The sequence below is a fragment of the Cotesia typhae genome, unplaced genomic scaffold, assembly GCF_013202065.1.
Source record: "Cotesia typhae breed Kobodo isofemale line unplaced genomic scaffold, CoteBio_Ctyphae contig_11, whole genome shotgun sequence".
In the NCBI taxonomy this organism is placed as follows: Eukaryota; Metazoa; Arthropoda; class Insecta; order Hymenoptera; family Braconidae; genus Cotesia; species Cotesia typhae.
Genome location: NW_027423711.1, coordinates 1,217,501 through 1,233,716, shown reverse-complemented (window position 1 = coordinate 1,233,716; position 16,216 = coordinate 1,217,501). Strand labels below are relative to the sequence as shown.

The following is a 16,216-nucleotide window of genomic DNA, read 5'->3' as shown; positions in this document are numbered from 1 at the left end:
TGGTTTAAATCTCAAAGCCGAAGCTACTGTCGTGGGGACAGAAATGCCGGGGTTTTGAAAACGTGTTATTCGAGTTACTCGTATACATTCTGAAAATATTAAATCTAGTGCAAAATATTACATTGATAAAACTGATACCAGAGTAAATCGGGAATTTTTCATGCTCAAGAAAAATATATTTATGATGGTTAGTAGCGTAATAATATGACAGCTTGTTAACACGAACAGGTTATAAATTGAATAAGCGTAAATAAAGAAAACAAATAGTTAAAAATATCCTAAGTGTCACAAAAAAAAAAGTTCACTTTATAGTAGATTTTACTCCAAAATAAATTAAAAGTTAATAAGCATCAACTTAAATTCAACAAAACATTAACAAAAAAAATTTGTGACGCTTGGGATTAGATAGTTAAACAAAATATTATAAGTTGATTATAGAAATGTGAATTATTTCAAATATAATTTCTAATAATAATTCAAAAAAGAAGTAAGCAATACTAGAAATAGAAGTAAAAAAATATCTTACTACTGCATTGAACTCTCCCGTATTAGAACAAATAATTAAGATACATTTTTTACAGATTATTCAAAGAGTTTGAGCTGTCAGGATAACGTCTTAAATGTTGTAGTTTGCGAAAAATTAAACATCAATGACTCGTGGCGTGGATACCTTCCGATCCTCTGATCTCCAGAATGTCAAGAATCTTCACCAAACTCGAACAATGTGGCTGATGAATTCGAATATAACCGTTCACCAGTCAGGTGCATGAGATTTCCAGAAAACTTGTTTAAGTTGATCAATTTGTATAGTCTAATGCATTATTTTTTCCTTTAAAAAGCATAGAAAATTGATCAAATTAAAACAGAAATTTTACATTATAATAATTTAAAATATATTAATGAATTTAAACAAAATTTGGTGAATTTTGACTTTCGATCAACAATTCAGAGGTAATGAGAAAATTTTTCAATATTTCAATATTTTTTTATTATGTCATATATTCTGCATTAAAAATATCATAAATTATGAGAAAAAAAAAGTTAGTCAACACTTAAATTTTTCGAAATTTCGCTATGTGGGATGCGGATGAGTTCGATTTTATAAATTCCACCAAATTGACAAAATTAACATATCGATTAATTTTTTTTTTTAACTATTCTTTTTTCAATGCAAAGTATGAAATATATTGTAGAAATATCGCATCATCCGTAAATTGTTAATCAAAAATCATAATTTGTAAATTTTAAATCGTTATCATGAGAAGAAATGTTTTTTTCTAATTTATTCAGTTTTCCATTCACTTCAAGGAAAAAAAAAGTATGAGATTCTAGAAATTGATCTTTGAAAAATTTTGTTAAAAAATATAATAAGTAAGTTTCTTTTTCAATTTTAAAATTAAAAAATGACAAAAAAAATTTTTTCTTCGCGTCATGTAAGATTGTAGATTCATAAATCTACCACAAAGATAAACAGAGAAAAAAACAAAAAATATAAGATAAGTTAATTTTTCGATTTTTTATGCCCTAAAATAGGTGGAGATAGATAAATACTCGACGCATCTCAACAATAACTGGTGTTGGAGCACGTGAATCCAATTGAAGATGAACATACACCCTCAGGGCCCAGGGATGTTTATTATTTGATGCAGAAGTTTGTTAACTAGTGTTATAGTGAATAAGCTATCCGAACAAAAACAGTTTCACTGTAAAAAATTGCGCCAAGTCCACGTTCATAAAACTCATCTCAATAACATCTGCACTTTGCAAAAAAAATAAGACTCGTTACAATAATTTTCATTCTATACAAAAAAAAGTTAAATACAAAAAAATACCAAGAAACCGTCATAATGTTGAAAAAATTGAAAAAAATTTGTTGAAAATTTAAAAATTAAGAAAAAAATTTTTTATCGTACTTGGCGCGCGTCATTGAGTACCCCAAATTTTTTCAGGATACATGAACATCCTTTTAATGTTTCAACATTTATAAGTAAGTCAACCTATAAAATGCATAAATGTAATTAATGAAATATTATTTTATGATACGTTTAACAAAAGTTAGGTAAAATCAACATGGCATACGTATTTTATTTGAAATTTTTAAATTTTCCGCACATCGTTTATGATTTCAATAAAACGCCCTCTCCTGTTCGGTTATGCAATTTGATTACAAGTGAATACGCCTGCATACGTTGACTCTGTAGTGGAATCACTGCGAAAATTGAGTTGACTAAAAAATAAAACATATGGCCGACTAAATTGAGAAAATGCGGTGTGATTGCCAATCAAAATGTGTTAATTACAATTAAACGAAGCACGATCAAGTTTCTTCATGAAAGCTTAATGACGGAACTGAAAAAATTGAATTAAAAAATTTTGTGTTATTTCAGATATCTTCACCAGACTACCATATTGACAGTTATTTTCACTGAAACTGATATTAATCCAGTAAGCAGTGTTTTTAATTCGTTGAGTATACTTCACTGATGTGAATCTATAAACATAACAATGTATGAAATCATATATTATATAATTAGAGCTGATAAGATATAATATATATATATATATATATATATATATATATATATATATATATATATATATATATATATATATATTATACATATTTACATTACATAAATTCAAGCGAAATCGTTTCTTCTCGGGTTGAAATTCATTCGAAAAAATTTGGGGTACTCAATGACGCGCGCCAAGTACGATAAAAAGGTTTTTTCTTAATTTTTAATTTTTCAACAAATTTTTTTCAATTTTTTCAACATTATGACGGTTTCTTGGTATTTTTTTGTATTTAACTTTTTTTTGTATAGAATGAAAATTATTGTAACGAGTCTTATTTTTTTTGCAAAGTGCAGATGTTATTGAGATGAGTTTTATGAACGTGGACTTGGCGCAATTTTTTACAGTGAAACTGTTTTTGTTCGGATTTCATATCTTTTTGTTAAGTGAAATTTTTTGCTCGCCTCTTAATTTTAAAATTGAACTTTTCCCGCGTAAAATTAGAAATATGTAAATAAATTAATTAATGCAGGTAAAGCTATTATCATATAAAAGGTTATTTGTTCGTTAATTTTGAAAATCAAATCCTAACAAAAAAATTAAAATTCTGTTTCTCTCATAGTAGCTAGTAGCATTAAAAAACTTAACGTGACTGACCCGTGTAAACTCTTCGGTTTCAATCAATTAACTAGCTTATCAATGGGGATTTTAAATTTTTTATGTATATATAGTTAAAGTTTAACATTTTTTTTAATTAAAAAAGTTGTTAATCTAGATTTAATGCTCTACTACACATTAATTTAACAATAACAATAATTATTTTGGTAAAGATAAACAATGATAATGATACTTTTAACATCAATTTATCATTACCGATATAATAAATTTCATTTTTATAATGATTATTATTGTTATTGTTACAATGACATTATTGTTAATAAAGGGGACAATGCATCATACGCATAATTGTAATACCTATGGCCTAAAATTACAATTATTTGAAATCCGCTCGATTGAATAACAATGCCACCTACAGGCAACGACTATAAAGTCGTAGAATGTGTACACTATCCAATAAGAATTACCTAAATCTTGAACGGCTGGCCTGAAGGAAGAAAGTAAAACTCAAACAATCTTTAGCCTGTTGTGTATTTAGTCTAGTTAATAAATGAAATTCAATAGAAAGAATAGGTTTGAAAACCATCCACATATGAAGTTGTTTGATAGTTTGTTCTAGAAATTTTGTATTTATAAAGTATTTTAACATTCTTAATTTCAAAATTAAATTTTTCCCGCGCAAAATTGAAAATTCATAAATGAATAAATTAATGCAGGCAAAGCTATTCTAATATGATAGGTTGTTTATTCATTAATTTTGATAATCAAATCCTAATAAAAAAATTGAAATTCTGTTTCTCTCATAATAGCTAGTAGCATTAAAAGACTTAACGTGACTGATCTGCGTAAACTCCGCGGTTAAAAGCGATTAACTATCTTATTAATAGGGATTTTACATTTTTATTTATATACAGTAAAAATTTTAACATTTTTTTGAATTAAAAAGTTGTTGATTTGGATTTAATACTCTAATACACATTAATTTAATAATAACAATAATTCATTCAGTAATAATAATGATAATGATATTTTTAACCTCAATTTGGTATTACCGATATAATTAATTTCAGTCTCATAATTTTTATTATTAGTGTTATTGTTATTATGACATTGTTGTAAATAAATGACACAATACACCATGCGCATAATTGTAAGACTTGTCACCTAAAGATTACAATTATTTGAAATCCACTTGATTGGATAACAATGCAACCTATCGGCAACGACCACAAAATCATAGAATGGTACACTATCCAATGGGAATAACCTCTGATTATGATTGTTCATGTACAAAAAACCTTTGTTCCAACTTTAAATTGTTTATTTCTTGTTTAATTAACATTTTTAATAAGCTGAATATTTGTATTCTAAATATTTGCACTGCGCATGCGTCAACTTTATGTTTAGACTTTCAGCGCGGACTTTTGAAAATTATATTGACCAGCACAGTGATTAGAGTAAGTGTATTTTTCTTGTAATTTTAATTATAGAGGTCACAGGACAAAAGGGCAACGTGTAGTTTTTAATAATTTTATAATAAGTTTTATTTTAATAAAGTATTGAAATTTTTGTTAATTGTTATGGATTTCTTTTTTTTTTTTTTTTTTTTTTTTAATAGTTCGTAGTATTTATGAAAATAGAATTGATGAAAATAAAAAAATGTACATGCATTGATTAACAACTCTCTCGATATTTTTAAAAATTTAGAATGAAATGAATATTTATTAGTTATTTATTTATTTACTTAATGACATTGATATTGGCTGACGTCTAACAATTTTTTTTTAATTATTTGAATTAATTAAATAGTAATTCCCAAAAATTACACTCGTAAATTTTTTAATTTTTACACATGAGATGTGCTTGTCACTATAATTTTCAAAAGACCGCGCTAAAAGTCTATATACGTAAAGTTGACGCATGCGCCGTGCAAATATTTAGAATGCATACATACAGCTAATTAAAAATGTTAATTAAACAACAAATAAAAATGTGAAGTAGGAACAAATGTTAAATATACATGAACAATCAAAAATAGAGGCTTGATGACCCAAATTGCTACCAGTTTTTTTTTTTATTAATTAAATTTATTATAGTTAATAATAATATTTAATTAATAATAAAACGAGTATTATTGATTCAACACAATCAAGTTTTTAGAAATATATTTCTAGAAGCAATTTTTTTTCACATACTTGTTCTTAAACCTAATTATTTTAAGCTAACAATTGTGCACAAAATGTTATTTTATAATAAAATTGTCTTAATTTTAACTAATAAAATATTATAAAGTTTTTATAATCAAACTAATTTTTTAAATAAATCTTGGACCATAATTATCAAAATTAAAATATTTTCATTAATATTTAAATATTTTTAACCCAAGTTTTATAATTTTTATAATTATTTATAAAGGTATAATAAAATAGACTAGTTTTTTTTTCTATAAATAAATCTAATAAGTAATGACTAGTTTATATTTATTACCAAGTTCAATCTATTTAAATATTATCTTGATTAATTCAAGATGATTTCGGAATCTCCATACAGCGCCATATGGTCATTTCTCTCTGATTGAATTCGTTCTTACCGAGGCTTGCTTATTTATCTATTCAGCGCTGAGTAAACTCTGCATTGAATACTGTTGGCTTTGAATACAGTGCGAATTGAAAAAAGTTTTTCATTTACAGCCACATGCTGTTGAGTAAAATTGGTACGGAGTTGAGTAATTTGGAGTACAGTTGTTTTCACCGTGATATTAAAAATTTCGAGTTACGGATGCTCCTTGAGTAAAGCTGGCATAGAGTTGAGTAATTTGAAGTACAGTTGTCAACCTGCCATCAAGTATATCCTTTGGTTTAGATTGATAGACAAATTATGATAGACATAAAATGCATTTCCGCTAAATCAGTACCACGCTGTGGTACATACATTACACCAATACGACTTCCAGTTTCGGTAGGAAAAATATTTTGGCTGAAGCCAACTGTATTAGGTTTTAATGCTGTGTAAGGAATAATTCCTCGAGATGTCTGTACAGTGATACCATCGGTACTTAATTTCTTTTCGTGATGAGGATTTGATTCACCTTTAGGAAAAAAAAGCAGAAACAAATTTTAATTTTTTCTTCTATACTTACTTAACTTGCTATTAAAAATGATTTCTCAAATAATTGTATTTTATTCTTTACCTTCACTGACACTGAAATAAATATTATGACTCTGAGTTATTGCGAACACCCAACTAGATCCCATATTCACTAAATTCGGTAATGCATATTGAGGTAAACCTTTTTTGTCAGCTGTTACAGGATCAATTTGTGTTAAACCTAACCGCATATGACCGCTGCATCCTCGTTCATATTTTTTTATTTCCAAAAGGAAAATTTCCCCAGGTTTTAGAGGTTTTTCACTAAATGTCAATGCATTAGCGAAACTTTGTTTTCTATATGCTACTGTATTATCATCACAAAGTATTATATTTTCTCCATGACTTGGATGAAATCGCGTAACTACTTTACGTGATTTTTCTGACATTATCACTAATTTAATTAAGCTTAAGATATAAAATTTTTTTTTGACCTATAAAAGAATAATTATGTCTGCGGAAGTACATAAAATTAAATGCATTTAATTTAAATTGTTATGTCACTTATAATACTGGAAACCACATGGTATCAACACTAAAACTCGAAAAACTCGCACACAAACACGTAGGTGTAATACATTTTCCAATGAAAAACAAAGCAGTTACAAAATTATTAAATATCCTCTGGATAATAATTTCAGAGACATTGTTTATTATAAAAAATTAAATAATTATGTATCATAAATTAACACGAGTCACAAATGAGACCAAGGAGTGGCAAAGAAACGTACAAGATTCTTATGCCATTAAATAAATAACAGAGTTACAGTATGTTCCAACACGATCGAATATTGATCAGTTTTGAGTACTTTATCATGAGTAATAATGTTATTGATAAACTTGCCAATAAAATAATTCAATAGATTTGAGTTTTTTTTGTATGTATTATGAAATTAATTCAATAATTTTTTTATTTATCCCTTAGCATCGACGAGTTGTACCTTATTCTGTCGCCAGGTTTCGCTATTTCACGGACTAAGATGAAAGATGGCCGACTTAAAATGATTTAAATTTAAATTTTACATTTGTCAAAAATTCAAACATTTAATTAAAAATAAATTGAGATAATTTATCAGAGTTTATTTAATGTAAATGTAAACAGTAATTCTTATTTATTAAAATGATTATTTCCTCTAATCAATCAGACACACATCAAATACGTTTGAATAAATTTTTTTGAAATTTTCGAATTTTATTTTTTTTTTATCTCATTTCAAATTTTTTTGCAAAGAATTATTTTTTTTTAATTTGTAAGAAGTACCGTAGTCTTTTTACAGTGTAACTGTTTTTTTTTTCTCTATAGAATATATTAATTTCACATAAATTCTTTTGACCTTATAAAATAATAATGTCATATATGTCATAAAGACTTTTAGGGTTATAACTGTCTCGACTAATGAATAAAATCATTACTTTTATAAGATTTAATTTATTTGTTGTTTTTAGTTTCAGAATATTTTTAAAATTGATATAAAGTTTAATTGGGTACATAAAAAAAATGATTTCAGAGGGCATCATGTATCAAGGAACAAGACTTCAATTTTAACAAAACCCCGCAATCATCAGATCCCTCACCCGGGACCGGGACGTTTTTCTTATTAATGTTGTTTTCACTGCGAGGGTAGTTAGATCGAGAGTGGGCGTCATTTTGTTGTATATTTTAACTAATGTGGTTATTTAATAATTTTAACAATAAATAGAAATTAGTCAGTGCATTGTTAAATAACAATAATTAATAATGAGTAAAAATTAGTTGTCAATAAGTGTAAAACATAAACAAAAAAATGTTACTGCGTTAGTATATATGTAAGTTGAAATTTAAGTAATAAAGACGTAGATATTTTTCGATAATTTCTATTCTCTTAATTATTTTTTTTACAACTGAGTGTTAATTATTCATTTTGAATTATTTAAAATGAACTTAAGGATGATAATTAATATTAAACAAGTGAAAAAATATAAAGTTTTACAAGTGCCGGAGAATATTTAAGTGTATAAAAAAAATCAACAAGTGATGAATCGACGTCAGCTGAGGTTAAAATTATTTTAATAATTATTAAAAAAACTCAAGATTAAGGTAAATGTTTCAGCATTAACTTTACATGTTATTAGTACATAAGACAGAAAAAAAACGTAGGGTGTTTATAAGTAAAAAAGATCGAATTTCGAAACAGTTGAAATTAAACGTATTAGGCGCATCAGTGCTTGTTTAATATAGTGAAAGAGAAGGAGAGGTCTCGTAATGAGAAATTTAGTTTCGATTGTTATATTGATACATTACTTTGCGTCGAGTTGTTACTAATAACTAGCATGCGATAGTCGATAAGAAAATAACTTGGTTGGTGAGATATTTCTATTTGATGACCACAAGATGGCGATGCAATTCAGAAATGACTGTATAATTTAAATAATGTGTATCATTTAATAAGAACAAGAAAATGTTTGGAAAATCCTAAGGTGCATGACTCATAATACTCATTCAATTGTGAAATAATAATAAAATAAAAACGGTGCTATTATTGACACCATCCACGGACAGGTCCGTGGCTGTAATTAGAAACCCAGATACCTTTAAAAAAATACTCAAAATGATATATCTGTCCGGGACTCTAAGATTAAAGTCAGAAAGTGGCTTTTTTGAAGATTTGAAATTACAATTATGAATTTTAGCTGAATTAATTAAGAGAATAAAAAATTTTATTCTAAATATACCATGCGTGACATTAATTTATCTCTGTTCATATTGCTTTTGTATTATTGGAAATGTGTATTTATGGATTTTTAAATATATAGATATGGAAATTTCTAAAAATGGATTAACAGATTCGGTAGAATCTGGCGCTAAGTTCCGTTCAAAAATTCCATTGTAAGCGGAGCACCAGACTACCGACTGTATTTACTGTAAGCATCACGTTTTTTAGAGGTTGCAAATTTATTTTTTAATCTACGGTCCTTTTTTTTCTTAAATTTGTATTATAACGGTAGTTCATACCTTATTTTCCTGATATTAATTGATTATATCTAATTATAACAATTAATCTGCTCAATATTATTAAATTTAATCAGCACAAACTATAGCAACGCAAAAATTTCGATCCTGACTTTTTTTCGATGGGCAAAGTGATCTGCCACAGACTAAATAACTCGAGAAACGCATAGTAATCCTCCGATAGATGGGAAACTACAGTTAAAAAAAGATATTTCGCAGCTTGGACCTACACTCGCCAGGGTGCACTGGAATTCTTTCTACATAAACTGTAGATTCAACGGGATAGCTCACTAAAGTTAGCACCCCAGAGTTTTTTTTATTAATTTTTGATTTTCATTTTTATCACGTCGTTAGCTCGTCGTTTGTTCTTTATTGTTTGATATCACCATTTGTTAGTTCTCCATTTATTCATTTTAAAGAAAATTTATTAATAATGTACTTTTAAGTCAGCTCCTCTATCGCATTTTTTTATATTTTGGTAGCAATTTGGGTCATTAAACCTCTATTTTTGATTGTTCACGTATATTAAACATTTGTTTCTACTTTACATTGTTTATTTGTTGTTTAATCAACATTTGTAATTAGCTGAATGTATGTATTCTAAATATTCGCACTGCGCATGCGTCATTTTTACATATATAGACTTTTAGCGTGGTCTTATGAAAATTATAGTGACAAGCACATCTAACGTGTAAAAATTAAAAATCTACAACTGTAATCTTTTAAGAATCAATTTTCAATTAATTTAAATAATTATAAAAAAATTGTTTGACGTCAGCCAATTTCAATCCGAACAAAAACAGTTTCACTGTAAAAAAATTGCGCCAAGTCCACGTTCATAAAACTCATCTCAATAACGTTTGCACTTTACAAAAAAAGAAGACTCAATATAATAATTGTCATTCTCTACAAAAAAAGTGAAATACAAAAAATACCAAGAAACTGTCATAATGTTAAAAAAATTGAAAGAAAATTTGTTGAAAATTTAAAAATTAAAAAAAATTTTTTTATCGTACTTGGCGCGCGTCATTGAGTACCCCAAATTTTTTCAGGATGAATAAACATCCTTTGAATGATTAAAAATTTATAATTAAGTCAACCTATAAAATGCATGAATTTAATTAATCAACTATTATTATTTAATAATAAGTTTTACAAAATTTAGGTAAAATCGACATGTCATACATATGTTATTTGAAATTTTTTAATCTTCCAGACATCATTTATGATTTTACTAAAACGCCCTCTCGTGTTTGGTTATGAAAACTACTTCAAAGTAGATATAATTGAGTGCTCTAGAAAAGAAAACATATGGCCGACTAAATTGAGAAAATGCGGTGTGATTGCCAATCAAAATGTGTTAATTACAATTAAACTAAGCAATATCAAGTTTCTTCATTGAAGCTTAATGACAGAGCTGAAAAAAATTGAATCCAAAAATTTTATATAATTTCAGATGATTTCACCACACCACCATATTGATAGTTATGTCCACTAAAAATTTTTAAAAAAATTAAAAAACGGATTTTTTCACTGAAACTGATAATTAATCGAGTAAGCAGTGCTTTTAATGAGTTGAGTATGCTTGACTAATGTAAATTTATAAGTATAAGAATGTATGAAATCATATATTATGTAATTAGAGCTGATCAGCCCGAATATGTATAACTATACATAATTACATAAATTCGAGCAAAATCGTTTTTTCTCGGGTTGAAATTCTTCCGAAAAAATTTGGGGTACTCAATGACGCGCGCCAAGTACGATAAAAAAATTTTTTTTTAATTTTTAAATTTTCAACAAATTTTCTTTCAATTTTTTTAACATTATGACAGTTTCTTGGTATTTTTTTGTATTTCACTTTTTTTTGTAGAGAATGACAATTATTATATTGAGTCTTCTTTTTTTTTTGTAAAGTGCAAACGTTATTGAGATGAGTTTTATGAACGTGGACTTGGCGCAATTTTTTTACAGTGAAACTGTTTTTGTTCGGATAATAGATACTACAATATTTATATTTTGGTTCAAATATTTTAATTCATAAAATTATTATTATTTTTGAAAAAATATTAATTAAAAAAAAAATTATTATCATTAAAAAGTAAAATATTTAATTGACTACTTTTTAGAATTGAAAAACAAAGAGAATTTTATTTTTTTAATCGTCTTATCAACGTGAGCTTGGCACAATCCCTGATAGCCACCTTACCTATAACTTACTGTCAATCTACGTCCGCAATTTGAAGCAAACTTGACGGAAAGAGTTGGCAAAGCGAGCGATTACCTATTAGTTACCTATAACTTACTCTGCAAATAGACGTCAAAACTTGCTCTACAAGTATTTCCTTCAAATTGTAGTAAGGTTGAAAGGAAATTTAACTACAAATTTGATTATTAACTTGTATTCAAGTTGCGGCCGTAGATTTCCGTCAATTTGCTTACAACTGTTGTTGAGAGAAGAATTACCGCCAACTTGATGTATAAATTAACCGTAACTGCTGGAAGTCAACACTTACTGAGAAAGCGCTGGCTATCAGGGATTTTTTATAGTGGAACTGTTTTGTTCGGATTTTGTTTTCTAATGACAAAAAAATGTGTGCCAACAACACGTGGTGTTCCCAAGCGGTCACCCATCCAAGTACTAACCACGCTCAATGCTGCTTAACTTCAGTGATCGGACGAGAACTGGTGTTTTGACTCAGCATGATATGGTCGTTGACAAATATTAATAAAATATCTTTGTACTTAAATTAATTGGAAATGAATGATAATTTAAAAAAAATGATAGTTTAAAAAATTAAAAAACATGCTTTTTATAGAAAACCAAACTAAAAAATAGAAAATAAATTAAAAATAAAAATAGTGTAAAAATTTTAATAAATATAAATTAATAATAATAGTGTAAATAAGAAAAATGTTTTTTGTTGTAACAAAAAGAATGGGGTACATGGTATCCGAACAAAAACAGTTTCACTGTAAAAAAATTTTTTCTTAATTTTTAAATTTTCAACAAATTTTTTTCAATTTTTTCAACATTATGACGGTTTCTTGGTATTTTTTTGTATTTAACTTTTTTTTGTAGAGAATGAAAATTATTGAAATGAGTCTTATTTTTTTTTTTGTAAAGTGCAGACGTTATTGAGACGAGTTTCATGAACGTCGACTTGGCGCTATTTTTTACAGTGAAACTGTTTTTGTTCGGATATGTGATTTTTTGGAAGTAACAATAAAAGTATTTAAGTAAAATTAGACATTAATAAAAAAGGAAATAATTATAAATGTACAACTGCACTAATGGCCAACTGAAAAAATGAAATCCCTATTTTTGAAAATATCTCTAAATGGAAATACAAGTATTTGATAAAGAATTCAAATAAATAAATAGATTAATGGACATTTATGAAAATAGATAATAATATAAAAAGACATCAATAAAAATGGTTAAAAATAAAAACGTACAATTGATTAAATGGAAGAGTCACTTGATGAACATATGATTTTATGAACAATTGAAAAAATGGACATTTAAATTTTAGGAAAAGTGAATAAATGGGCATTTGATTAAATTCCCATCAATTAAAATGAAATCTGTAAAAATGGACATTTGAATAAATGAACTTCGATAAAAAAATACTTACTTAAATGGAAATTAGTACAAATAATTACAAAGTTGATTAATTATAAAATTAGGGTTTTTGGCGTGCGTAAAGTAAAAAAGATGTCAGAAGAGCTGGGAACTCGGCTACCGACACATCTTCTTCGTAGGTTTTTTGTCAATTGATTCAAAATGTCAATTAATTCATTAAACTTAATTTTATTAAACTTTTTGTTGTAAGATGGACAACGTAAAGTTGCAGTTCAACTAATTGTTAACTGTTAAATTTTAACCAAATTGTTATCAAATAAATAATTGAATGTGATTATAGTTTAGACACTAAAATTGGTGTAAATTATTTAGAAGAAAAACTGAACCTTTCTCTCAAGGTATAACACAATATAAATTGGATAATTTAAAACCACAACCGTAGATAATAACCTATAAAAACTTGGAAAACTGTAATCATTTAGCTTAGTCAAACTTACTCATGAACTCTTTAAAAATTGATAGTATTTTACTTGAAAATTCGGATCCAGACTTCTCTGAATTTATGTGCACCAATATTTACCAAAAGAGATATTCGTTGAAAGAACCATTGGTTCATTAAAAAGCTAAAAGTAAAGTATAAAGAGCGTGATGAATTTTACAAGAAAGTCAGAAGAAATAGTGATTCAAATTTACTTGTTCTTTTTAGACTAAAAAGAAAAGATATAAAACTGAATTGAATCATGCTCGTGAAGAATATCTAAAAACTGTTTTCTCAAATCTGCCTTATAGTTCAACTGTTTTAACCAAACTTGTATTAAACACCTTAAATTAATTAAATCGAATTCTTCATCACCGCTGAATTGCTTCGAGGCTTGTAAACTGAATTAATACTATGTAAATATAATCAGGAAACATCCAACGTGCGATTTGGATTTCGTTAATATCTTGTAAATAGAACATACAAGGAAGGTTAAATGTTCATTTAATTGGATCGAGATTGATATTGTTGATGTTGCCAAGAGACTGTATCTTACTCTGTATAAATCAAAAGAGAAAAGCCCTGACGGACTCAATCTGAAATGTTTAAGAGATCATTTTTGCAAATATCACTTTTCCTTACAGCTTTATTTAATAGATCTTCTGACACTGGTATCTTACCTGATATTTGAATGATATCTACAAAATACCTCTAAATAAAATTGTACAGTTGGAAATTTATCTCATTTAGTTAAGGTATTTGAAAGAATTATTGCTAATCAGATAACACCCGTCCATTCATCTATCCGTTATTGGCTGCTTATTTTAATTGATAACTAATGATCGATGCCTCAGAATAAAATATGGCAGATGACTTTTCGGCTCAGAATTAACTTTTTCCATATCTGATGAAATTATTATGTCTGTGACATTTTGTACATAGATATGTATAAATTCATACATATATTACATTTTGAATTAAATCCATTTTATGAATTAGCTGAATGAAATGAGTCGGGAGAAAAATATATATGCTTTGAAAAGTTTCATCACAAAGTTACGAATCAAGCTTCAATACATATAATAATTTTTAAAACATTTATCTCAAAACATGATATCACAGGTATTATCCAAGTTATGTCGGTATAGTTGGTGTTCTGTAGCAACAAAGCCGATTGTAGACGGTGAGGGAGAACCCTCGTTATTTCGTACGACTAACATCCAGTAAAGTAAATCTACTGTTTGGCCTTACTGCTTACTCATAACAGATAAATTTAAACAACCACGCTTGTACAGATAACTTATGTGCGTGGTTTTTTGGATACATAAATGAAAATTTTAACAACTTATTGATCTCGAGCTGATCAAATGTCACATTTTAAGTAAAAATAACAATAAACGTTTATAGTTGTAATAATTTTGAGTATAAACATGTGGATTTCTAAAAACAAATATTAGTTGATGAGTTATTACAGCTACAAAAAGATAATCTTAACAATGTTTCGGAAGCGTTTAGTAGTATAACGTTGCAGAGTTATTTGTCAATCATGAAATTTAATTCTTCATGCGGATAAGCAACACGATGATATGTTCATCAATAACCGCTAAATGCGAAATAGACCAGTAGAATTCTCCAATTTAACAAAGTTAAATTATGATTCGCTGCAGTAAGGTGATACTTTAAATATTGTTTAAAAGATTCAAAGTGAATTGGAGTAATTAAATTGTTTTTTATCCTACTCAAATTAAATAAATTTATTTTAGTATTCAAATTTAATTAATTAAACCAGTTATTGATATTAAATAAAACATTTTTCCTCTTATTATTAACAAAATAAATAATAATATTTCAAAGTTTTCTTAACATACAAACTCAAGAGATATAAATGTAAAACATCAGGTACTAAGCAACTGAACAGCTGGGTATTATGGAAGAATCCGCTCAGAGTGGGGACATGCTGAGTCATTTAATCCTCCCTACCCGGTTCTCATCGTTGCTCGTATTTATATGAAAGAAGTAGTCTGTTGGAAGAAGTAATATCAGCAGCGCACAGTATATAGTATGTATAGTATATTCAGTTAATACTTAAATGCTGCTAGACTACGAGAGGATTATTATTCTTAGTATAAAAACAGTATGTCTGAACGCATCACAGCCACGGGTCGATGTCTATGACTGAATGACTCCTATGTGGTAATCGCTTCGGCGTTTATTAACGTGTATATCTTCATGTGTGAAGAATACATTTATTCAATACTGAGTAATCGACTCACTTGTTTCCGAGCAAGAATACTAAAAGAATAATAAAAGCACGTTTACGTGTAAATAACCAAGTCGCTTAGAATTGATATCTAGCGAGAGTTGAAGTTTTTCAAAATCAGAGAGGGTGTTTGAATATGTTGTTTCACTTATACGTGAATAAATAGATATTATTATCAAAATAAAAGTGTTGTAAGAAACTTATATTTCAAATCAGCACCGCTTTTACAACTGTTAGTCGGGCATTATATCATGAAAATTAACATGTTTGTATTAGTGTAAAAAGAGATTTCTAAATGTTTTATTTAATAAAACATGAACGAAGCTCCCTGGTTGATCCTGCCAGTAGTCATATGCTTGTCTCAAAGATTAAGCCATGCATGTCTTAGTACACGCCATATTAAGGTGAAACCGCGAATGGCTCATTAAATCAGTTATGGTTCCTTAGATCGTACCCACATTTACTTGGATAACTGTGGTAATTCTAGAGCTAATACATGCAAACCAGAGTTCCGACCAGAGATGGAAGGAACGCTTTTATTAGATCAAAACCAATCGGTGGCTCGTCCATCGTTAATTATGGTGACTCTGAATAACTTTTTGCTGATCGTATGGCCTTAGTGCC

At 27.6% G+C, this 16,216-nt stretch overlaps 1 protein-coding gene, 1 long non-coding RNA gene and 2 other non-coding genes across 6 annotated transcripts in view; 2 read left to right on the top strand and 2 right to left on the bottom strand.

Moving 5' to 3' along the window:
• Nucleotides 1–49: 49 nt before the first annotated feature.
• On the top strand, nt 50–8,101 carry LOC141527437 (uncharacterized). Of its 3 annotated transcripts, none has more exons than XR_012479199.1 (4): nt 50–187; nt 582–951; nt 1,534–2,507; nt 7,788–8,101. It is a non-coding gene; the product is annotated as an uncharacterized LOC141527437 (long non-coding RNA). The 3 variants fall into 3 exon arrangements; XR_012479200.1 differs by having other exon boundaries at nt 83–487; nt 1,534–2,445; XR_012479198.1 differs by having other exon boundaries at nt 83–487.
• On the bottom strand, nt 5,596–7,225 carry LOC141538221 (neuralized-like protein 2). The gene is made up of 2 exons (XM_074259599.1): nt 6,323–7,225; nt 5,596–6,220 (listed from the first exon to the last, which is right to left on the bottom strand). Exons 1-2 carry the CDS (start codon nt 6,666–6,668, stop codon nt 5,991–5,993), a joined length of 576 nt encoding a protein of 191 aa, XP_074115700.1. The 5' UTR covers nt 6,669–7,225; the 3' UTR covers nt 5,596–5,990.
• A 3,764-nt stretch (nt 8,102–11,865) lies between the features above and the next one.
• LOC141529226 (5S ribosomal RNA) lies at nt 11,866–11,988 on the bottom strand. The gene has a single exon (XR_012479546.1). It is a non-coding gene; the product is annotated as a 5S ribosomal RNA (ribosomal RNA).
• Nucleotides 11,989–15,917: 3,929 nt separating this feature from the next.
• Nucleotides 15,918–16,216, top strand: part of LOC141529273 (small subunit ribosomal RNA) — a 1,906-nt gene continuing 1,607 nt past the window's right edge. The window contains exon 1 of the ribosomal RNA XR_012479557.1: nt 15,918–16,216. This exon is cut by the window's right edge and continues 1,607 nt beyond it. This is a non-coding gene — a ribosomal RNA (small subunit ribosomal RNA).

What these genes read in the sequence shown, in the direction of transcription:
- LOC141538221 (XM_074259599.1), bottom strand. Translation starts at nt 6,668, where the DNA reads ATGTCAGAAAAATCACGTAAAGTAGTTACGCGATTTCATCCAAGTCAT. An exon ending in TTATTTCAGTGTCAGTGAAG is followed by an intron (nt 6,221 to 6,322) that starts GTAAAGAATAAA and finishes TTTTTCCTAAAG; the next exon opens with GTGAATCAAATCCTCATCAC.